The sequence below is a fragment of the Aulostomus chinensis genome, chromosome 5, assembly GCF_037954235.1.
Source record: "Aulostomus chinensis isolate RoL2024-O1b breed Wild chromosome 5, RoL_Achi_v1.0, whole genome shotgun sequence".
Taxonomy (NCBI): domain Eukaryota; kingdom Metazoa; phylum Chordata; class Actinopteri; order Syngnathiformes; family Aulostomidae; genus Aulostomus; species Aulostomus chinensis.
The window spans coordinates 26277001-26299962 of NC_141324.1; the positions used below are offsets into that span (position 1 = coordinate 26277001).

Sequence of the window (22962 nt, forward strand, 5' to 3'; positions counted from 1 at the left end):
ATAGGGGCGAGTGTGTTGCAAATCCAGATCTTGACAATAGTGGCGTCCTGATGCAAAGCTGCTGTCGATCTACTGAGCTGCAGGAGCTTCTGTCGCTCTTCAGCTGAGGTCACCGGAGGTCAGCAGAGGGACAGATGGAGGAACAGCTCAATTAGGAGAAGCGGAGAGTCAGAAATACATTAAGTTCGTCTGTTTGATAGGGGAACCATTGAAGACGGCAAACCACCATCAGTAGAAAGCATGTTATCAGTTTATTTGGTCGGATACAAAATGTCACTCATCTACAGTTCTGCCATCGCATCCAGCAAACTGCTTCTAATTCTTCAAGAGGAATAGTTTGTGTCACATCGCACTGACATGGCAGTGTGTGGAAGACAGCGGAGAGAAATTGTACGGCAGTGCAACAGTAAGCCACTGAATAGAAAACGACTTTAGGAAAAGAAAAAAGCAACATGAAACGCTTCAATTATACATGTCACAGTTATTGAAGTGAGCGCATTAATGAATTTAAAAAAATACTGCTTCTAAGGTGCTTGTGCGTTCACTAGACATACATACATGTACATACACGCGCCAGTCAGCTAAGCAGCTTTAGTGACCCTCGTTCCTGCTTTCAAAACATGAAATGTGTGAGAGTAATGAGTCGGAGGATTTTCTGATCTTATCCATTGTGATATGTTTGTTTTGCCAGCCACCAATAATTATCAAACTGTTCAGCAAGTCATATTGGCAGGTTTATTCTCTAAAAAGCTGTTTGGCCAGTAAATTAGTAAAAGTAGCTTTTGAATTTTGGATCAAGGAAGGTTTCTCAACTGTCACGCAGAGTAACACTTCTGCGTTTGTGTTTGCTATCAAGTCCGTTGTGCGTTTTCATGTTTTCCTCTTCACCGGGGCGATCTTGACGTCTTTTCTTCCACCTACAGCTCGTCGGTGTAACGTCACGTCTTCGTCCTCTCCCGTCTGCTGCTTGGCAAAGTTGACAAACACCTGTAAAAATAAGAGAGAGGCAATCCGGTGAAAGGTTTTATCACCTCGTGGCACAAAATGTAGTGAGCTTTTATCCGGAGCATCACCTGTTGGTGTTGCAGCTGCAGGTAAATGTTTCAAAGCTATAATGAGTGATAACATCAGCTGTGTGGAGTAAATTGTTTCGGGGGTCACACAACCCCTGTGCAAATGACTGTTTTTTGCTACAGTTATTAAATCATATTCAAGTTAGCAGAGCACTAACAGGAAGTAGCCTGCTCTGCTAGTGGAGCGTGCTCAGTATGCACCCACTCAACAGCAAATGCAAAAACTCCTCGTGCTCTGAAGGCAGAGATTCACAGCTTGAACCCGTCGTGCTACAAGCAAACGTGGATTCAACACAGACACCTCACACAGGTGGAGGCTTGCAACTGGTTTGTTACAAGTGATATTAAACAGTTGCTGAATCAAAGTCTTATCTTGAGTCAGTTGTCGCCGCCTTCTTAAAACAATCGCCTGGGTCTTTTTCTTCCAAGTTTTTCAGAAACCACAAAAAAAAAATGGAGACGAAACATCATAAGGAGCTGATTTGAGCAAAAAAAAATAAAAATCAGTTGTTCAAAAAAAAAATGAGAGGCAATTATCTTAAAAAGCTGACGTGTCTACTCATTGTCCTGCATACCAACCAAATTTAATGTATGATTTAATACTTCTGGCAAAATATTAGAGAATGCAAGTACTGGAAACTACAGTGATATGAATTCACTGCAATACAGCTCTGAAGGTACATAAACAACACTTCAGTTCAGGTGTATTTATATGTTTCCTCTTACTTGGCATAATATATTTTTTTCTCATTATTTGTTTGGCCATATGATTGTATGTAGATAGTTACCATGGTTACACCAACTCCCAGGAAGTGATGATGTGTTAACTACGCACTGGGCGGTCTGTAAGCATGCATAGGCCTCGGATTGTTTATGCACACAAAGCTTTGTTGAGTTAGCATTAAATGTTAGGGTTACATCTGATGTCATCCAGATGAAGCATTTCTTCTTTTCTTTTTTTTTATACCTGATCTAGTGTTGTCTGGGAAACTGAATAGTCTTCGATGCTGAGCCTGTCCTTATTGGACACCACCAGCTGGAAGATCCTGGCGAGGGAGGAGGTGGCGATGTCATACTGCAGCGTGTTGTAGTGCTTCTCCCTCTGAACGCAGCCAGGAAAGCTGCCCTCCATGAAGCTCTCCACGGGCTCCAGCTCTGGGGACGAGCCGGCTTTAGCTGCCTTGATTTTCATGGTCACCACGTAGCCGTCACCAAATCTGAACGAAGAAAACCAATCTGTTTTTTTGTTGTTATAGTTCAGGAGTTAGTACACCCGGAAACTCCAGGAAAGTTCAGTAATGGCCTTGAAAACAGCAGTAGATGGTAGACTGTCACCTCAGGAGCTTTCAGCAGCATCATATACCAGCTATACTTTTAATGAAACTCCTTCTGAACTACAGAAAATCACCCACTTGTACTTCAGATGCTGGATGGTGCCAAGACACTTGAAGGTCCCGTTGACCATGATGGCTAGTCGAGTGCAGAGGGCCTCACACTCCTCCATACTGGTGGAAACAGCAATGATCCAGCTTTAGATTTAATGCTGCTACACAGAAGAAGCTAGCACATCATTTACCAGACTACAGCCCAGTAAATCCAGCCCCACTCAGGAGTAGTGAGCCATTGCAGGGGGTAAGTGTGTGTGTGTGTGCATGCGTGTGTGTGTGTGTGTGTGAGTGTGTGTGTGTGAGTGCATTGATTTAATGATTAAATATTGAACCTGTGTGACGTCAGCACCACAGCCCTGCCATCCCGGATGACACTCATGATGGCATTCCACAGGAAGCGTCGAGAATGCGGGTCCATCCCTGTAGTGGGCTCATCCTAAACACACACACACACACACATCAAACGTAACTCTCAGATTCCCTAATTCCAGACTAAATCCTTATCTCAATCAGCATATGGTGAAGATCTCAGATTTATGCCAGTCTGGACTGAACAGCACAATTGTCTGCCAACATATAAAACACTGGTGGCAGGCTTGACTGAACCCATATGGCTTCCCATCTGGACCCATGGACCATTTCATTGATAAAGCCCTGCATAAAACCCCCAACAATGGAATCATGAGCTCATCCTCTCTGGCCAACTCACCAGCAGCACCAGCGCAGGGCAGCCAATCATCGCAATAGCGGTGGAGAGTTTACGCTTGTTGCCTCCGCTGTAGGTCCCAGCACAGCAGCCGGCGTACTCGGATAGACCCAGCTTCTGGATGCCCCACTCCGCCACCTTCAGGGGGGAGGAGGAGACATTTGTTTTGAGGCTACATTCATACAGAGTGTCCTGATTCAGACGTCTGCCCGCATGGCAGCTACTCATGTCGACCCAGCTGGTAGGTCACAGTAATTCATACATTAATCACACAATAAATAGAAATGAACTCAATATACCCATTTTTGAACATGTTTTTCCATGTAACATCACCTTTATTTTTCTTTTTTTGTGTCTTAATTTCATATTTCCTGAATATTCTTAAGCTTTTACTTGCATTATGATGTTATTATACTATCATTAAGTCTGATCATATAATGTCAGAGTCATAAGATTGTTTGTCCCCGCCATTTTTTGGGGGAGAAGTTGTTGTCTAATAAACTGTTTTTGTGACAGAGCAGCGATCCAGTGCTTCTGGGTGCGACTGATTTGGTCTGAGCACTCACTCTGGGGATCTCAGACTCCGGCACTCCCCTGAGACGAGCGTACAGGTAGAGATGCTCCCTGCCGGTTAAGAGCTCGTCGATGGCGTCGAACTGGGGGCAGTAGCCCATGTTCTGGTGCACGTCCAGGATCTCCGTCAGAATGCTGCAAAACACAAGATGCTGCTCACGTCACATAGCATCACAGAAACAACGATGAAACACTAGCCTGGCAGGGCAGGCCTACATCAAGATGTTGGTCTGGAGACACGCCATTGGGAGGGCTCAGTGGGAGGGGCTGGGCGAGCGGTGCTCTTCATAAGTCCCTCTGCATGCAAAAGGATAGCGCTACAACCAATGAGAGCGACGAAGAAGGTGACGTCGTCAACGTCCGAACTACAACTGCAAAACGGTCGCAAACCTGGTGTCATGATGTTGAGCCTGCCTATCAACAAGCCCGCACGATGTGATTGGCCTGACCCAAGTTTGGGTTTTGCTGCTTGGAGCCTGAGCCGTGGCTGACCCTGGCTGCAAAATTAAATTCGCTACCACTAGGGGCAGTCTAGATTTCTTGGCGAATGAAACACAAGATCGTTGAAATTATCTAAAATACGTCAACCAGAGCTCAGGGATAAGATTGAAGAGCACGTCCAGCGTTGTGACTCTTTTAGTGTCTCATGGTGATGCAAACACCATCTCAGAGGCTTTTCTTCCTCGACAGAAGACAAAGTCATACTTTCAAATTATCGGCACAAAATTGTAATGTTGATGAGATAAATAAAGTGTTGTCATGTCCCCTTCTAAAATGGATTTAGGGAACTGATGCACACTCTAGTCCCAGTTTTATTTTTTTCCCCATGTAATGACACACATGGTGATTCCGATTGTTCAATCGCACAGAATTATGTTCCAATGACCTTCAAGTTATTTAAACTTTCTACCTCACTGGACTGTTTCCAATTGGGAAACGCTACCATCTGGGGTAGGAAAAAAAAGGGAAAGCAAGGATCCCGCCATCCAGAACGGTTTGTGTTCTATTATCTAGGGACTATTTATTTTACTGATCTTTATGTACCTGTATCCAGCCACAGTGGCTTCCCCGGAGCTGACGTCCGTGTCACCAGTCAGCATTTTGAAGGTCGTCGTCTTTCCAGCACCATTAACTCCCAAGAGACCAAAGCACTGACAGGACAAAAGACAATCACAGTCTCGATTCAAGGATGCATTCAGCAGAAATAATTGCAGTGACGGGCGGCTGTGCTTCACTATCGGAGGAGGACTTTTATAATCCCTGATAAAGTCTGTTATTCTCTCTGGCTTCATGTTCTACATACAAATACCTATGGAATGTGTATTTTTTTGCAATTAAGAGTCCATGAATACTCAGACAGCAGAGAAGACCAGTGTTAGTAAATGACTTAGCAGCTTAATTAAGTTTAATTATGGCAGCACAGAAGGGAAATTCTGAGTATCAGGAATTTTTTTTTTTTAAAAAGAGAGAGAGAGAGAGAAAGCAGCGGCCATCAATGCAAATGAATCTGGTGACTTTACCTCTCCTGCAGGGACACCGACACAAATCCGGTCCACAGCTGCCCTCTTCCTGCCCACATATGTCTGTGCACAGAAGGTGAGGAAACAACTTTTTAAACAACAAATGCTGGAAAAGTTATGTCAATCCAAAATCAATAACATCCGCCAGGTTCTGTTTATGCTCACATATCTGCACGCAAACGCTCACGTGAACATTTAATCAGTCTTCCTGTGCTGCTTATTTTTCACTTTCTCTGTCGATCCAATGCAATATTCCACACTTGTAACAATGGATTCCTTCATGAGACAATCGTGCCATCCTCTCATTTTCTAGTATTCGTTAAATCGTTCCACAAGCCTGTGAGGGAAATCTTGTTATTAATCAATTGTTTTGTCTGTGTGTCATCTTTCTGCATCTTTGCACCAGATTAGAAACACAACTTGGGTGCATTTATGAATATGAATGGAAGAATCAGTGAGAATAAACCAGAGCTTGAAATTTAATAACAAATTATATTAGATGGAAGAACAGCCTGGAAGAACCCAAGGAGTTTATTTTCCTTAAAACTCATTTTTGTCTCATCAAAGTGGAATATGGAGTTGAGATTATGCAAAGTCACAGACATGTCTGAGCTGGTCTTTTACCTTGGAGAGGTCTCTGATCTGCAGGATGTCTGACTTGCTTCCTCCATCATAAATTCTTTGTCTCTCTGATGCAACATCGTCATCCTCGTCTCGTACTGTGGTCTGCTTGTACTCTGATAACCTGAAGAGTGCCAGAGCAGAGAATTGAGGAGAGTCACCACGTGTAACACCGCTGCATTCTTCTGCTGGCTTCTGACCTGCTGTGAAATTATTTAGTGTGACTATATTTCCACGGAAAGGTCGACACCGCCGGTGTAATAACTGGCTGAAATGTGATGAATGCAAAGTGTGTTCTCTTACCAGTGGTCCAAGAAGAAACGATACTGGATGAGAAGATTGAGAATAAAGTAGATAAATCCTTCCACTGCCATAAAAGCAACATTTTTCCCAACAAAGTCCCAATGGAAGGGATCTACTTTGTGCTCTTCACCTGGACACAGGAAGAGGGTGAAAATGAACCCTTGGTTCAGTGAGCAAGAAGAAGATCCCAAAGACTTTGATTGTATTAAACTTGCAGGTTGGACAAACATAAGTGTCCAAACATTTGTGACTAAACACAGGAGTTCATCTCTACTACTGAGTCACTGACCAAGTAGACCACTAATAAAGTATAAACTGTTAAAACTCGCATGTTAAAGGGTAAAACTTTGAAAATGCATAAATTCTCGGATCATTTTTAGGACAGTTTACAAATAAGATTTAGTAGTTTTGCAAGAATTAGAGCAACATTTTTTGCAATAAAGATACATGGAACTTTAATAACACAGAGAACTCACCAAATCTAGCATAAACATCAGTAACAGCCTGGTTCATCGCCATGTCTATCAGGCCTCGCCCCAGGCAGAAGTGAGGGAACACCAGCAAGCCTTTCTTCAGCAGCTCATTGAACATCAGCAAAGACTGGTGGCGCACACGCGCACGCACGCACACACACACACACACATTCAAACAGTGATAATGACTCCGTTTTGCTTATGTCTGAAAATGCAACAACACAAATGCTCTTTTATCCCACGTATAAATACACATTTTGCTGAAATATCAACAACGTGAATCATCCTTCCACCTCCTGTCGTCTGAATCATTAATGAGAGCAGAGATGAGGCAGACAGATGTGCAGTGGACAGAAACATCTGGTGGGAAGAAGCATCATCAATTTTTTTTTTCACACTTTCTGGGTAAAAACACTGTGGTAGCTCGTCGTCTCGTCAGCCATTAACAGACCCACACCGCTTGTCAGTGTCTCCTCTGCTAAGGAGGAGATGATTTCCTCCAGCTGTCTGTCAGCAGCATGAAACAGACACCACTGGTCTGCACTCCATTTTACAGAGAGACCCTGCGGTTGGTGCCGCTTTCTTCAGGGACTAGACCAGCCTCCCCGGGTTCCTCGGTCAGGTTTGATGGTCTTGTCCTGTCCAGTCTGTGGCACGTTTTCTGCCCTCTTGTGGACTAACATGTAACTGTGGACTGTATCTTTAAAAATTTCCAGTAGGTGCTCACCCGATTGTTTTCAAAAAGCTCCAGGATGAAGGTGATGGCGCTGCTGTTGATGCCTATAAACAGGTTGATGCAGGACAGCGAGACATATGCAGTACTTGGGATGTTGAATACGTAGGACATGGGATACATCATGGGTGTCACTGACCACCTGCAGGACAGACGAAAGAGAAATATTTTTATTTTTCTTGTTTTTCTCTGAATTTCCATCTTGTTCTGTTACTCCTCCGGTCTTTATATATCCTAATGAGGCCCTTGGGTGCTCTCACCTGTGCCTGTGTCACATATCCTCTTTGATTTTTAAAGTTTTTAATCCTCTAAATTACTCTTAATTGACTGTGAGTGTAAATGGTTGTCTGTCTCTATGTGTTGGCCCTGTGATGGACTGGTGACCCGTCCAGGATGAACCCCACCTTTTGCCCGAAGGCAGCAGGGATAGGCTCCAGCCCCCCCCCCCCCCCGTGACCCTTAACAGGATAAGCAGAAGAAAATGGACAGATCCTCTAAATATAAGACAAACTAAGGGAAGTCTTACCCGTACAGTAGAAGCAGAGCTATCAGAGCTGGCAGGTTGGTCGCTGATGTGTAACACTTTTTGTCAAAAGCCATGAAAATGCCAACCACCATTGCAGTGCTGAGTGAGTAGTTAATCTGCAGGTGAGAGAAAGCATTCACAATAGATAACTGATTATTGATCCAAAAGATCCAGTCGAATATGTCTTCTGGATATAGTTGGCCCACCATGTCCCAGAAGAAGTTGGTCACCCAGTAAACAACAGGACTGACGCCACTGACAAACTGCAGGTGCTTAGCCTTGGTCACTCGCTCCTGGATGAGGTAGAGCACAAAGCTGGCAGGGATGAAGGACATGGCGAAAATCACGCAGATCGCCACCACAGCGTCTACTGATGTTTTCAACCTGAGGACACAAACCAGTATGGTCGTTACTGTAGGTTCTGGTCTGGTCATGTGATGGTAAAATAAGAATAACACATGGAAAATGAAGGTTCTGTGAAAGGATCAAGACATTATTTTATTATTATTAGTTTATACATATATTTGAATATGCACAAATGTCAATAAGTACGATAAACTTCTACTCACACAGTGACTTCAGACAGCTGCTCCTTGGTGAGGTTTAGCGGGTGGTTGACCGCAGTGATGCCGAACTCCACGGGTCTGGCGGTCGAAGGTAGAAACGCTCGAAGAATTGCGTTATTGGCCACGTTCATGAAGGCCACCACGGCGTGCCAGCCTTTGTTGTTGTACCACACCTGAAGGAGGAGGAGGAAATGACACATCTGACAACCTTGTGACTTGCTAATTACAGTTTTGGGCACCGGTGATGTACAACTCAGGGACTTCCTAGCAAACCTCCCTTGTATAAAATCTTAATGACTTGAAGCCAGTGGCTGAGCTTTTGAAGCAAGCACTCACTGGTGTCAGTCAACCTTGCTCATATGTGACAAACGATAATTGGAAAGTTTGTAATGTAAAAGAAAAGCACTGGAGGTAAATGTCAGTGTTTCCACATAACTTCTCCCTCCCTCGCTTGATTGCTGCACCGCCTAAAGACGACAATCCAACTTTACCTTCACGTTGAATTCACTTTCCATGTATCGTAGGAAAGGACCGATCTCCCGCAGAGCAAGTCCGCAGTAGTGACCCTGGGAAGGACAGTGCTCATTATGCATTTATTCAGACACACACACACATACACACCCCACAGATTCTGGAGTGAAGAGGATAATTACCCCTGTGATATTGAGCATTTGTCCGAGTTGACGGAAAACGTTCTGAATGTCTTTGGGCTCCACATCCAGGATGGGAAGCTGTCCTCCTACTGATAGACCTCCGTATCTGACGAGAGACAAGGCTCAGTCTAACTGTCCTGAACTGGTCTTAACAAATAAAAGGAGACGACTGGACAAGTCGAGGGTTACCTTTGTTCATTCACCCAGTATTTGCTCTTCAAACTGTCAAATAATCAGACGGAGAGGTAATGACATGAGTGCTTTTAAGACGTGGTGAACCTCAGTCCTGTACTCTACTCTCTACCTTGTTCTGATGAGACCAGGGTAGGTTTTGACCAGGTAGTCTGAGATGTTCCTGTCCGTCAGATCCAGCATCGTGTCCCCGGTGGGCTCCAGCCTTTGCCGGGGGGGTAGACCTCCTGCACCGGCTGGACAGATGGGCATCATGGTCAGTTTCTTACTGGTGCTGCACTCGCAGGAAGGAGACGGGTTTCTCTGGTTCCACTCAGGACTCTGCAAGATGTTGCTGACCACGAGGGAGACGTCGGGATACTCCCACTCAGATGTGCAGTTACCACAGGACATCCTGGAGGTGGAGGAGAGGAGAAACACACCGGCCACCGTGTCAAATAAGACATCCAAAGATCAGATTCGCCGGTGCAAGTGTCTTCTAGTGGGCCTCCACCTGCCCTCAAGCATGAGTTTTTGCAAGGGACAATACGTGTTAGTGATGCAAGTTTTATGGTAAAAACAACATGAAATTTGTAGAACATTTGAAAGAGGGATTGCTAGTTCAATAAAATCATATGTCACTTTGAGACTCGTGGTGTTTCATGCTAACTGTTAGCTGTGCTGTAACAAAGAGTAGAAAAGGTCCTGAAGTGAAAAACAACAATGGAAGTGTAGCTGTAGAAAAATACCAATTTTTTTAAAACATGGTTTTGTCTATTGACAGCACGTGGGTGGCGCCTGGCTCGAGGGTCACTCGAGACAAGGCTTCTGACCCCTGTAGATTTCATTAAATCCCTTAAAAGATTCCTATCAAAAAGATTTCCTGGAAGTAAATTAGAATTCTTTGTTTTTACATTGGGCCCCGGTCCATTACAAGTATGAATAAGTGGCCTTGAGGCAGAAAAGAACTCCTGCAGTAGATAATGAGGCTGCATTCATCTCTGCCCAACTGGGTAAGTGAGGTCCAGAAGTAGGCAGCTATTCTTTTACTCTGGATATTTTCATTACAAGAAGTAGTATTTGATTGTGTGATGCTCTCATTTCAGTCGTGATACTCACTCTAGTGGTTCTCCTTCCATGCAGCGGGTTCCCAGGCCCGGTCGGTTTAACAAGCACTCAGTGAATCCTTTCATTTTGGGGTCAAGAGGTTTTTCGTTACTAAATGATGAAAACAAAACAAAGAAAAAAAAACTGAAAATCTGGTTAAACGGTTAACCACGTGTATGTACTCCACCGAAGGGTCACTAAAGTACATGACGTATAAATACTGTAGTTGCAGTACATCTCTATCTATGTTTATCTGCGGTTCTCAGTGTTTGTCACAAGGTCTGACCTGAAGAAGGTGAACTGTGGTCCGTACATCCAGGGGGTCAGAGTCAGACTGGGGTACTCTCCAAATGGAGGGACGATCATTGTGAAGACCAGAGCTATCAGGACAAAACTGGCCGGCAGGACAATCTACACACACATAGATGAGTAGTTTGGTTAGTGAACATATTTGTTTCATCATGAATCTGTTGTAAGTAAAGCTACAACTTGTGCATTAAACAGGATCAACTGGGGGGGTGGAGCCTATCCCAGCTGACATTGGGTGAGAGGCGGGTTCACCCTGGATGGGTCACCAGTCCATCACGGGTCCATCAGGAGCAATTAGGGGCTCAGTGTCTTGCTCAAGGACACTTGGACATGGTCACCGGGGGAGTGAGGATCGAACCAGTGACCCTTCGGTTGCAAGACAGCCACTCTACCTCCGAGCCACGCCGCCCCTTTTTTAAAAATCATTATCTATTAATTGTATTCATGTTATGCAGCGAGTATGTGACACTGTAGGGGAGCGAGTGCCCTGAGGTATTGCATTTTTAATCAGGATGATGTAGTGGATCTGCTTTAACTTTTACTCTAAGCAGACACCAGCTAAAATGAGATGAATGAGTGCTCTGCGCTGCAGAAGTATTTAATGTACTAATTTAGCATCACCAGCAAGCTGCTGTTTATTTTCAGAATAATTCACCGTATTGTTTTACTGTAAGTGTTCATCGTCGCAGTGATTATATTGTGTGTCTGAGTCTCCACTGGTGTCCCCGGTGGTCAGGATCCTGGGAGTCCACTCACTTTTAACGGTGACATGGTCGCAGGGTTGGAACATTATTTGAAATGTGTTCAGGTGGAATACACCCAGTGCTCCATCAGTGAGCAGCTGGCTTCCCTGCCAAGGTTAGACTGTCTGTCCTTGTCTCTTTTCTTTCCTACTTCAACGTTTTAATAAATGTTTTCATAAAAATCCAGTTATGGCAGATAACGCAGATTTTATTGGAGCTCTTGTGTCTCAATACTAAAAGCAAAAATCTGTCCTAAAGTCCACTGAAATGTACCTGTGCCAGGAAGTCTTTCTGGCTCCGTGTGGCGTGGTGGAACCTCTTAACTAGCAGAGCATGAAACTGCTTCAGGATCAGTTTGGCCCCTTTCACCTGCCTGGAGCCCTTCCCAGCGCTGCTGTCTGATGCAGCATGGGCGGTGCCGTTAGTTTGCATCACACCGTTATGTTCTGTGGCGAAGACACAAACAGCCTGTTACAAATGAACACAGCAGAGATGAAAACTCCAGATGCGTCTAGTAGCAAGTAGGGGAAGCAGGCTTGGGACAGCAGCCCTACAGCTGAGGCAGCTGTGAATAAAAATAAGAGTTCATGTATCCAATTATTGCAAGAAAAAAAAAGGCATGTAAGCAGCAAAATGTCCTGCATCTCTTGTTTACTGATGCCTAAAAGCTGAATTTCCCAGACCTGGGTCTCGAGAACAACTATCAAAGTGAGTCTATCATACTTTTCTGTGCAGATATCTCACATGGCAATATTCAAGTTATAATTTGACCATCTGATTAAAGCCATTTATAAAGGAAGTAGTGTAAGACTGGAATGATAAATGAGAAACATTCCTTTGACCCAGATCCAGTAGATTCCTTTTTATATTGCCAGATTTCTCCTGAGCAGCTCTTAAGTCTCTGACCTTCGTTTCCATCTACACCAATTTGGCTGCCATTTTTTCTCCGCTGTAACATCCACTGTTCTATAAGTGAGACACACAAACTAGAGGGTTAAAAATGACACCGCACGCAAAGACAAGACAAGGAGCTAACATTGAAATACACACGAAATAACCGCGTGTGTGTGTGTGTGTGTGTGTGTTTGTGTGTGTGTGCGTGTGGCAAATGGTGTAACAGGATGGAGGGACCGCAGGGTCTGAGGTTCCATCAGAGGGAAAGGCCATGTGGAGCATCAGTGGTGGGGTTTTATTCACCAGGAGAGGTGGCCATGTTCGCTGCTTCTCCATCAGCAGTGACCTTTATGAATATCTGAAAAGATGAAAAACAAATCCTCAACCCACAAAACTTTTCACCTTAAACTGAAGCTCTTCCTCTACGGTCAGGATTTGTGAAATGACTTTACTGGAAAAGACCTGATCACACATTAACACATTTTACACTGCAAAATCTCTGTTTAGAAAGACAGAAATGTAATTAAAAATCTTCGTTGATAAGATCAATATTGTCGACTGTTTCAGATTTTAATTTGAAATTCAAAGTAGGAAGACAAGTCAAACTTTCAAAAGAGGAAATAATATATTCATTAACTTGGCTAATGTCCTGTCTCTGATACTTCAGCAGCTTGCTGGTTTGTCTCCTCCACTCACAACCTCAGCATTTATTGTCATTGTTAGTTGATGTTCAGAAAAGGCGACATTGCTGCTTTTTCTTTACATTAGCGCCTCCCTTTTTTTTTTTAAGAACTAATTGAACTAATTTCTAGAAAATAGCCCAAATAAATGTGTGCACATTTATATACATCTATAAGCACGTTCACAACTAAATAATCAGTGTATGGAGACATCAGCGGATATGGCATCCCTACCTCCTCTAGCGATGTATCGGAGATGCCAAAGCTGCTGAGGCCCATGTCAGCAAGCGTCTCCTCCAGCTCCCTGAACAGACTGGCGTATGCCCGATGCTTGAAGCCCTTATTGGGCAGCAGGTAGGTCAACTCCTGGCCGATTGACTCGATCAGTTTGGCTTCAGGGACGTGGTGGTGGATGAGGTTTGTGATGTTGTCTATATCCCCTGAGAAGACAACCGGCGGCAGTGAGGAGGAAGCGTTCCCTCGCTAAGCTAAGAGAGACAAGATGAATAATACTCGTACCATCTAGAACTCTGTCGAGATGCAGCGACTGGGCCTGAGACTGGTCTTTGTATGCGGTACATAAAGAGCAGGAGCAAGAGCAGTCGGACGCACAGTCACAGTCGTTCTAATGGAAAAATCAAAAGTTAAAATTGTTTAATGGTAAGAAAAGGCAGGAAGCAGGGTTTGTTTGTTTTTTAGTCTCGCTCAGACTGAACATGATTAGGCTGATGTTGTGTCAAAGGCCAACCTCACCTCCTTCTTCTTGAGATCCTTCACGCGGCGTACGAGAGTCAGATAGAATCCCACACCGAAACAGTTTTTGAGAAAGAGCGGGGATCCGCAACAGTGGAGTTGGCCTTTGGAGATGATGGCAATGCGGTCACTCAGCAGGTCAGCCTCGTCCATGTGATGAGTCGACAGAATCACGGTACGACCTGCACGAGGGGAGAATCAGGTGCTTTCTCGACATGTCATCTAAATCAAAGTTTTACTGTACATGAAAAAAAATTATGGGTTTCCAAAGCTTTCAAGTGCTCCTGCCAACAGTTGTTAAAACATATTGATTTTCTGACTGCAATCGCCTCTATTGTTGAAACCATGTAGCTGAATTTTTCCTTTTGATCAGCTCACTAATTAATTCAAGCGCCTGGGGAGAGCTGGGAAGCAGCAAAAGTTTCATTCTTTAGTGTCATCAGTATAAAGAACTTTAAAAAATGCGCATGACAGCACAGGAAGCGGAGGAAGTAAACGATGAGGGGCTGGAGATGTGACGATTTTACCAGCTCTATATTTCAATAAAAGGTCCCAAATGGATCTCCTGGAATAGGGGTCCACTCCCGAGGTGGGCTCATCCAGGATGACGACTTTTGATCCACCAACAAACGCCATGGCAACCGACAGCTTCCTCTGCATACCACCTGAAATATTGAACGATGAAGGGATGATTTACTTTCTCCATTTTTTCCTCTTCTGAAGTCATAGAGGAAAAAAACAAACAACAGAAGTGAGTGGCCTGCCTGAGAGATTCTGAGCCTCGTCGTCTCTCTTGTGAGGCAGCCCAAGGTCCGCCAGCATGTCCTCAACCTCCCTCTCTGCCTCCTCCTGAGTCCGACCCTTCAACAGTGAATAGAACAGGATGTGCTCCTCCACTGTCAGGCTGAAATTACACATAGAAATATTTAAGGAACAATGGAGGAGTAAGTCGATAAGTGGCTGTCAACGCCTTCATTTTCGAAGCCACGGTCTTTTATTTCGGACAAATATCCATTGATTCTGAAGTCATTTCCTCCCTTCTTTTTAACCTGAGGGCAGTCGGAGCTTTTCCACTGTAAATTAAAAACTTAACCATGAGTCATTTTTGTCTGCTCCTCAACATTAATCATTCCTTTTCATTCCCTATCATCGTATAATTGGCTTGAGCTCAGTGAAAGGACTCACTGTTTGAAGAGGATGTTGTACTGAGGACACATTCCCAGTGAGGTGCGGATGACGGCCATGTCTGTCCTGATGTCTCGTCCATTGATGTAGGCAGTTCCAGATGTAGGAGGGTAGAGGCCAGTCAGGATGGACCTGGACGGGACACATCACCCAGTGATGATGGGATCTCGTGAGTAACACAAGTGAATCACAACAATATTATATAAAAAATAATCTATAAAGGGATGTAGAAAAAAAAAAAGGCAATATATTGATATCAAATTGGACCGCGGGTATGAACATTAAGCTGAACCGTAAGTGACGAATTGTTCAATCCACGAGCCGACGTCCCGGCGCCAGAGGCTTTCACGGTTCCACGTTGAACTTGTGTGCTTTCAAAATATCGGTGATGTCACAAATCATGCACTTAAAATCAGATTTTAACTGAGTTCGTGGAAAATTTTAACTTGAATCAATGAATGTGAAATCTGCCTCCCAGTGTTCACACACATCATCTTAAACAGTGAATGTCAAACACTCAACTATGGGAACAAGAAGAAAAACACTTATTTTTGACTGAGATGCAAATGTTTCACCACACTCAGTAACTGAAGTGATTTATGACTCTGTCACGCTGTAACCGTAATGAATTGCTCTCACATGGTGGTGGTTTTTCCAGCTCCGTTGTGCCCCAGGAAGGATGTGATCTGGCCTTCGTAGAAATTGATGTTGAGGCAGTTGACAGCTGGACGAGAGCCTCCCTTAAACACCTTCACCAGGTCCTGGATCTGTACCCCCATCACTAAGCTAACTGGATCAGGCTCAAAGAACATCTGGCCTGCATGAGGAAAAAGACAGAAACTCAGGAACTAAAGATTTGGAGGGGCCGGAGTTCATCCATACCCTTTCTCTACTTTCCACTTGATTTATTGGAGAATATCAGACATGGCAATAAGGATCAGTTACATGTTCATTTATCAAATGTGCCACATTCCCCAAATTCCCTATTTCTCAACTGCTGCACTCTTTAACTCGTGAATTTATTCAAAATGACATTTTTTTTTTCCCTAGGTAGTTTTTTTCCGCATGGTGTATTTTCCGTTTTGTCCACTAGATGGCCTCCCTCAGCTACTTACAATCATTGCCTGAGCAGTAAACGTCCTCTGGGAGTTCCTCACCTTCCCTCCCTGAGTCCTGACATTCCATCTCCAGGTTTGGAGTTTCCTGCTGCCGTCTCAGCCACTCCCTCTCTCTCTCCAGTCGCTCTCTTTTACTTTGGTGCTTGCAGGTTTTCCTGCTGGCTGAGCCGTTAAAGTTGTTGTAAGTCTCCGGCGTGCTCTCATTATCTTTCTCCATGTTCTCTGGTTCAGGATTTTCGGGATCTAGAGGGAATAGATGATACAAGAGTGCTGTTTTTTTGGGAGTTTTGTATTAAATTCTCCCCCCCCATCACAGGCGACTGCAGTGGAAAGTTGAGGCGATATCTCGCTACTTGCTAAATATTTCATTCTAGTGAACATGACTGACATGAAACTTCAAGCACTTGCAACCTGCTGTTATACGGGAGAAAAAAACCTTTTATGTATGTACTTGTATGGGAATAATTCAAATTATAAAATGCATTCTGCTGGTCCATATTTCCCTGTTTATTCAATCTAAAAATCTATGAGCAAGCTGGTTTTCTTCAGGTTTATCGTCCTGTTAAGTTGTGCTGTAGTTTCTGTTTGGTTTAATCGTAGCTTGTGTCCGGGTAGACGGACCTGTGGCTGTGTAGCTGGATCTCTTACAAACATAGTGATTTAGCCCCTGATGGGTTGCTTTACTCAAGGAACAAGAGCTTGGGCACGTGGGTCTTCAACTCCTTATATACACCTCAAATTGACCTTTGTGATTCAGTCACAATCTTACATTAGATGCCTCTTCAACAAGCAATTAATTCTGAAGCATTTGAGAACAGCAGAGATTCACTTCCCTCGCCTGCAAGTCTGAGTAAAGTGCAGTTTCGGGGGAGACTGAACATTTCTAACCTTGTTGAGGCAACTCTGTGTGTGCCGGTGCAGGTTTTTGCCAGTATGATGGCTGCAATGGGAAGTAGAATGGCCGACCGATACCATACTGTCCTGTGGAGGAGAGATTTTAGATTGGCGTAAACACTTTGACTGAGTCTTAAAATAAATGTCAGTATTTCAGCAGCCTAACCTGGAAAGACGTTATCCAGGTACCAGGCCAGGGTAGCGTACAGAACAGCGTCGACCAGCATCATCAGGATGGAGGTGAGGAAAGAGTAGGTGTCCTTCTCCAGCGGGCTGGTCTGGATGTTGTCCCACTGTAGACCCAAACCCTGCTCCTCATAGCGGGACAGGTACTCCGTCCCAAAGCCAAAAGCTACTGGAGACAAAAGGCTCTAGAGGAGAAAGGGGTGCAGGACGTTTTTGTTTTATTCATGGAACATAGCAACTGTGTCATGATTTGGTGATCAATATGTGGTGAAAACCATACTTTCCATGCAGAAATCCCACCTGCCTGCATTTTCACACGGTTATCGAGCCAAAGAGTTGAGGAATTTTGTTCTGAAAGTTTGTTTAATTGCTTTTTTTTTGTCATTCTCACCAGAGCTGGATCTCCTTTCCTGACTGGACGCAGTGATTTGACGCAGTGCCTCAAAAACAACTTTTTTCGATGACTAGAGGAGCGAATACTGTTACCACTAATCACAGCAGACTTAGTGAGAGAGGATGAGGAGGATTATTTCTGAACAAACCAAGAGCCTGAGCCCTGATTTGTTTGAACCAAAACATATAAAAGAGGACCTACTGACTGGGACACAGAAGTATGCTAACCTCCCCATCCACTAGCATTCATTGTGCTAAGCTAACTGGTGATCCAGCAGTTTCTGTGGGTGCCAGCTCTGTAATGCACAGACAGAGGAGAGAAGGGGATCTATTTTCTTGGATGGCTTTGGGAAAGACATTCCCCACAAAGTTGGAGTGGCCCTTTAAAGCATTAAATTTAGCTGTTAAAACTCTTGATTCACACACAGTTTGGTCATTTCCCTCGTGTGTAAAATACGCTGAATGAAGGAAAAACAAATCAACCTACAGCAGCCAACTTCATGTTCTTGGTGATGCGGTCCTGCCAGGCAAAGCAGAGGACGTGGGGCAGGTAGAGGGTGAAGTAGATGATGCCGCTGCAGGCAGCTGCCAGGTTGGCCTTGTTGAAGAAAACGCTGATAAGGAAGCACTGCATGATGGTGGCAACGGTGAAGGTCATCAGGAAGCAAAAGACCAAGACGGGGTCACTGTAATTCAGCACCCTCCCACCCTGCAACAAATAAAAGACGTGTAGTAGCGAGTCAAAACATCTGATGGCACTTTTAATTACACGTTGATGAGAGCATTGAGATCAAATAAACTCAGTTATCTGAGTGTTGTCTTCAGCGCCAACTCATGCCGTGAAGATTTAATAAAAGTTTATTAGGAAACGAGGGACAGAAGAAGAACGGGGTCAACTCCTTTCCTTAAAGAGGACATTACAAAACCCTCCACAAGAGGGCACCAACATATTTCACAACAAACCAGCACACAAACACCCCCCCTCTCTTTTTCAACTCCCATTGTCTCCTCACCATGATGATGGAGGTGAGAAGCGCCGTGCTCGCCGTCATCATGATGAAGCTGTCGATGAACCAGGTGTACCATATGACACTGTTGTCAACTCCCATGACTTTAAGAGTCTCCTTGAGGCGCAGCTCCTTCTCCAACACGATGCTTTTCACAGTCATGGACACCGAGTAGATCCAAGCCAGCACCATGAACATGGGGAAGCAGCGGTTCAGCGTGATCATGAAGCTGAGAGAAAAGAATGAAGACAGCAGACGAGTGAAAAATCTGTCATTGAGTCCCCGCTGCTGATTCTGTCTCAGAATTACAGTTCCTGTTAATAACAAGGAGAGACAGTTTAGTAAAATGTGGATTTGAGAGGAGCAGAATGGAGCTTTCAGTAAAAATCTAATTAAGAACTGTGACCGACCACAGTCGTGCACCCTTATCCACCTCACCTGCCACGTATTTCTGACCCATAACTCAGGCATGAGGGAGCTGAAAGCTACAAATAAAAGACAAGTCTCCATCAAGACAACTTCTTTTTAGTGATCCAATCGAAGCCCAGTGGAATTTTTTTGGACGCTAATGTTCTAAAGTTTTCTGCACAGAGAACTTTGAATGGTTGAGACTAACGTCTAAATACTCACGTCTTTTATTCATTCCCGACCTATCAATCAGTCGATAAATCTATCAATGGGAACTTCACACAAACATCCTGAAAAAAAATACAGCTGGCATCGCCCTGGGGGTTGGTAGTTTGAGATCAGGTACAGCAGAACATCCGCAACAGGGGAGGCAGGACATGAAATTTGAAAGGACAACTGAGGAAAGCTACGACTGAGATGCGCTGCCTGTACGGTCATGACCACCTCTCAGATCCACCATGCTGATGATCCGGCGTTCACTCACAGGTCATCTACATAGCAGGGGTAAGGCATCTGCTGAACATAGACTCCAAGTGGCCAGTCGTTGCCGGTGTGAAGCTTGATGATGCCGTGTTCAATCATATCCTGCAGGTAGGCAAAGCCCCCCCAGATGTACCTCTGGTCCTCCATGGGGTCTGCTCTTGGGCCGGGGTCCCAGTACCTGAGACACAGCACAGGAAGTAAATCCTAAGTGGATTAAAACATGACCACAAAGTTAAAGAAAACAATATAAGTAAAAAACAAAATAAAAAAAAAAAAACAAACTTCCAGCCAAAGCAGCAGCAAAGCTCTGTTTGTCTTCTAGCACCCACAGTTAAAGGTTTGATTTCTGCTGTGTACAGTCATGCATGTGCAGTTTGACAATGGCGGACTGCTGACACCCTCACTGGTGAGAGGGTCGCCTGTATCAGTAAAATCTGCTAAAGTCAGACGTCAGTCTGTGTTCGTTTCTACACGGAAGCTAAAATGTGATTCATCAGTTTCTTTGTGTATTGTTCTTGTATCATGATTTACATTAAATACTTGCTGCTTCAGTTCTAACAGGCGTCAAACATGGAGCGTTAACTGAATATCTCTTCGATGATATTTTCCTCTTCCTCTCAATTCCTCAGAATACCTTCATCCAGCAATAAATAAGAATAAATAGAAGGACACACACGATACATGATGGATGGACTCCTAAGAATTTCTTTTATATGCATTGCAAGATTGCACATTTTTTATGTTTTTATTGCATTACGAGGCTGCATGCATTTGTTTGTCGACCAGGCAAAGAAATGATGGAATAAATTAATATGTTCGGTGTAATGTGGAAATCTGAAGTACACCAGCAGTGAGGACGGAGTACAGAGAAGTAGGAGACATCCAGTGTCTGGATGAAAAACATATGTACATTTGTGAAATATGAACAATTCAAGAGTTGCTGATATTTTCCATATTTCAAGGTGGTAACAATTCTAATTCTTTTTCTGCGAAAGGGGTATCTTACACACTTCACAGTATTCTTGTAGTACATGTGTGTGAAAGGGTTTCTGAACACACTTTGTTGCATGAAATGCCGTTCAAAATAGTCCAACAACAAAACACAACAAAAGTCTCTAGACAACACACACACACACACACATGCAGACACACACATGCACGTACTCTGTTTTTACTTAAGCGGATAAGTCACAGGCAAAGCCCTTTAACAATCTGATTATTGAATTGTATAGAGGAGAACTCCAGCTGGGTCCATTACAGTCTGCTGGTGCACTGTAAACTGCTAAAACTGCTTGTTCACCCCGGGGGGCTATTGACATACTGTCCGTTTATGAATGGGAGATCAAACAGAGAGTAAAATTCCAGCAAGAACCTCACGCGTCACGATGAAAGACCAGGTGTTAACATCCGGCCACTGACAAACTCCAGATAGCACTCGGCATCACCGAAGCCATTTTTATCGTGAAATAGTAGGTAAACACAAGTGGTGCTAATCGCATTAGATAAGGCTGGGTGTCTAAACAGAGCAGAACGCTCATTAATGTCATTAGTGAAACGTGTTTACGTATTTCTTGCCAAAATAGCTGCAGTGAGAAAGGTCTATTGGGAGCACGAGCAGACCTTTTCCTCCTTCGAGGAATGTGACAAAAATATATAAACTGCCTCATTAATAGAGCAAAAACCACACTACGACTGTAGGAACCGAAGGTTGTTTGATCCCGTCTAACTGCTGTGTGTATTTATAGTGTTCAGCAACAATGAAAAGCACAAGAAAATATCTCCAAGCTGCCCTTCATTTGGTTTATAAGACATATTTATTTTTGTGTAAAACAAATGAGTCAGTTTTCATGTGTGGGTTGGAATTACAGTGGGAATAAAAAAGGTTAAAAAAAAGAAGTTCTACTACACAAAATCATCTCAATGCAGAAACCTCATCAGAAGGTTTGGGAACTAACGCTTGGTTGTTCCTGACCTGTCTTTGATCTTGTTTGTTCGCTCCACTGCATCGATGTCCATGCGGATCTTGTATTTGACATGCGAGGGAACATTTGTGGTCCAGGGGTACATTTCCATGAAGACCACACCAGCCCAGAACTTGTTCTCCTCCAGCAGGTGCAGAGCCTGGTGGATCATCTGGGACTCATCTGTGTAGGCCAGGAACTTATCCAGGTCGATGCACTAGAATCACAGTAGGAGGGAAAGCGGTTCGTTAATATTTAAATTTTTTTTAAAAATGGAGGATCCTTGGTCTTTGTAGCAGATGACACGAGCTTGACACTGCAGCTATGATTGTGTTTTCTCGAGGTGGAATTGGAGTACTGAACCTTAACTCTGAGGTGTGTAAAAACTGAAAGCTGATCTGGTTTCCATTCATGTTTCATTCCATATGAAACATTTTAATCAAATTTATTTTGCCAAAGTTTATGCGTAGCTTCCTTTTTCTTTAACTTGGGAATGACCAGCAGTTCATACACACATTAGATTAAAGCTTTACACTTTGATTCTCATGATACATCCAAACAACTATTGGCGCCGTAATCAGTGTCCTGATGCAAATGAACAACGACAGAAGTTACAACCCAAGCGACAGTAACGGCAACATGTTTATGTTTTGAACTGTTTTCTTGAGTTAAAGAACAGATCCGAAAATATTCCTCAAAGAGTGAAATAAAAAAAAGTATCTTGGGTTCGTTAGAAAACCTGTCAAGAAGGTTTAAGGAATGCTGATCATCACTGAAGAACGTGGGTTGTTGTGTGAATCTGCGCTCAGTTCATCTTTGCGACATGACATTCTTTAACATCAGATGTACACACACACACACACACACACACACACACACACACTCATACACAGGAATGAGAAACATACACTCATCAGCAGTATAATAAGTAGAAGATAATCCACATGAATAAACGATAAAACAATAAAAACTGGAGCCATTTTGCCAAATACACATTTCACACACACACACACACACACACACACACACATATACACACATATACACACTCACACACATGCATGCAGGAATGAGAAACATACACTCATCAGCAGTATAATAAGTATGAGACTTTCTAGTGTGATAATCAACATGAATAAACGATAAAACAATAAAAACTGGAGCCATTTTACCAAATACACATATCACACATACACACACACATATATACACACACATGCATACTATGAAACACATGTAATTAGCCTGTGAAACTCCCATCGCACACATTAACACGCAGCTCCTCAGCCCCCCACTACCGCTCCACCGTGTCTAATGTCTCCATTCACATTACTGTACAATACCCGGAGAGCTCTCAAAGACAGACGAGAAACCACTCTCCATTCATCTGTGCAGGACCATACATTCACAACACAATAATATTCCCTCAGAGATGGGTCAAGATGAAAGACCGCCACTGATACACATGTTCAAATGGGATTGGAGTGTGAAAAACACACCCCTGACAGAGTGAGGGGGACTTGATGCCAACAGCA

General features: G+C 43.7%; 1 protein-coding gene and 1 long non-coding RNA gene across 3 annotated transcripts in view; one reads left to right on the top strand and one right to left on the bottom strand.

Annotated features, from left to right (window-relative positions):
• Window positions 1–232: 232 nt before the first annotated feature.
• Window positions 233–22962, bottom strand: part of LOC147261937 (retinal-specific phospholipid-transporting ATPase ABCA4-like) — a 36668-nt gene continuing 13938 nt past the window's right edge. The window contains exons 13-50 of one of the 2 annotated variants that reach the window (XM_086204248.1): window positions 21439–21644; window positions 19468–19644; window positions 18582–18804; window positions 18056–18277; window positions 17156–17360; window positions 16984–17076; window positions 16135–16338; window positions 15617–15794; window positions 14978–15109; window positions 14557–14696; window positions 14320–14457; window positions 13793–13974; window positions 13559–13664; window positions 13274–13479; window positions 12663–12717; window positions 12372–12431; window positions 11739–11911; window positions 10700–10824; window positions 10426–10524; window positions 9440–9721; window positions 9325–9357; window positions 9136–9241; window positions 8974–9048; window positions 8486–8655; window positions 8123–8300; window positions 7917–8032; window positions 7385–7532; window positions 6661–6784; window positions 6185–6314; window positions 5885–6005; window positions 5261–5323; window positions 4785–4891; window positions 3734–3875; window positions 3171–3305; window positions 2794–2897; window positions 2486–2578; window positions 2041–2290; window positions 233–987 (exon numbers count right to left, since the gene is read on the bottom strand). In XM_086204248.1, coding sequence (XP_086060374.1) covers window positions 871–987; window positions 2041–2290; window positions 2486–2578; window positions 2794–2897; window positions 3171–3305; window positions 3734–3875; window positions 4785–4891; window positions 5261–5323; window positions 5885–6005; window positions 6185–6314; window positions 6661–6784; window positions 7385–7532; window positions 7917–8032; window positions 8123–8300; window positions 8486–8655; window positions 8974–9048; window positions 9136–9241; window positions 9325–9357; window positions 9440–9721; window positions 10426–10524; window positions 10700–10824; window positions 11739–11911; window positions 12372–12431; window positions 12663–12717; window positions 13274–13479; window positions 13559–13664; window positions 13793–13974; window positions 14320–14457; window positions 14557–14696; window positions 14978–15109; window positions 15617–15794; window positions 16135–16338; window positions 16984–17076; window positions 17156–17360; window positions 18056–18277; window positions 18582–18804; window positions 19468–19644; window positions 21439–21644 — 5418 coding nt within the window. In that variant the 3' untranslated portion in view covers window positions 233–870. The remainder of the gene's footprint in view (window positions 988–2040; window positions 2291–2485; window positions 2579–2793; window positions 2898–3170; window positions 3306–3733; window positions 3876–4784; window positions 4892–5260; window positions 5324–5884; window positions 6006–6184; window positions 6315–6660; window positions 6785–7384; window positions 7533–7916; window positions 8033–8122; window positions 8301–8485; window positions 8656–8973; window positions 9049–9135; window positions 9242–9324; window positions 9358–9439; window positions 9722–10425; window positions 10525–10699; window positions 10825–11738; window positions 11912–12371; window positions 12432–12662; window positions 12718–13273; window positions 13480–13558; window positions 13665–13792; window positions 13975–14319; window positions 14458–14556; window positions 14697–14977; window positions 15110–15616; window positions 15795–16134; window positions 16339–16983; window positions 17077–17155; window positions 17361–18055; window positions 18278–18581; window positions 18805–19467; window positions 19645–21438; window positions 21645–22962) is intronic. The other variant, XM_086204249.1, reaches the window with a different exon arrangement.
• On the top strand, window positions 1149–6227 carry LOC147261938 (uncharacterized). Its single transcript, XR_015115901.1, has 3 exons — window positions 1149–2705; window positions 3244–3408; window positions 3684–6227. It is a non-coding gene; the product is annotated as an uncharacterized LOC147261938 (long non-coding RNA).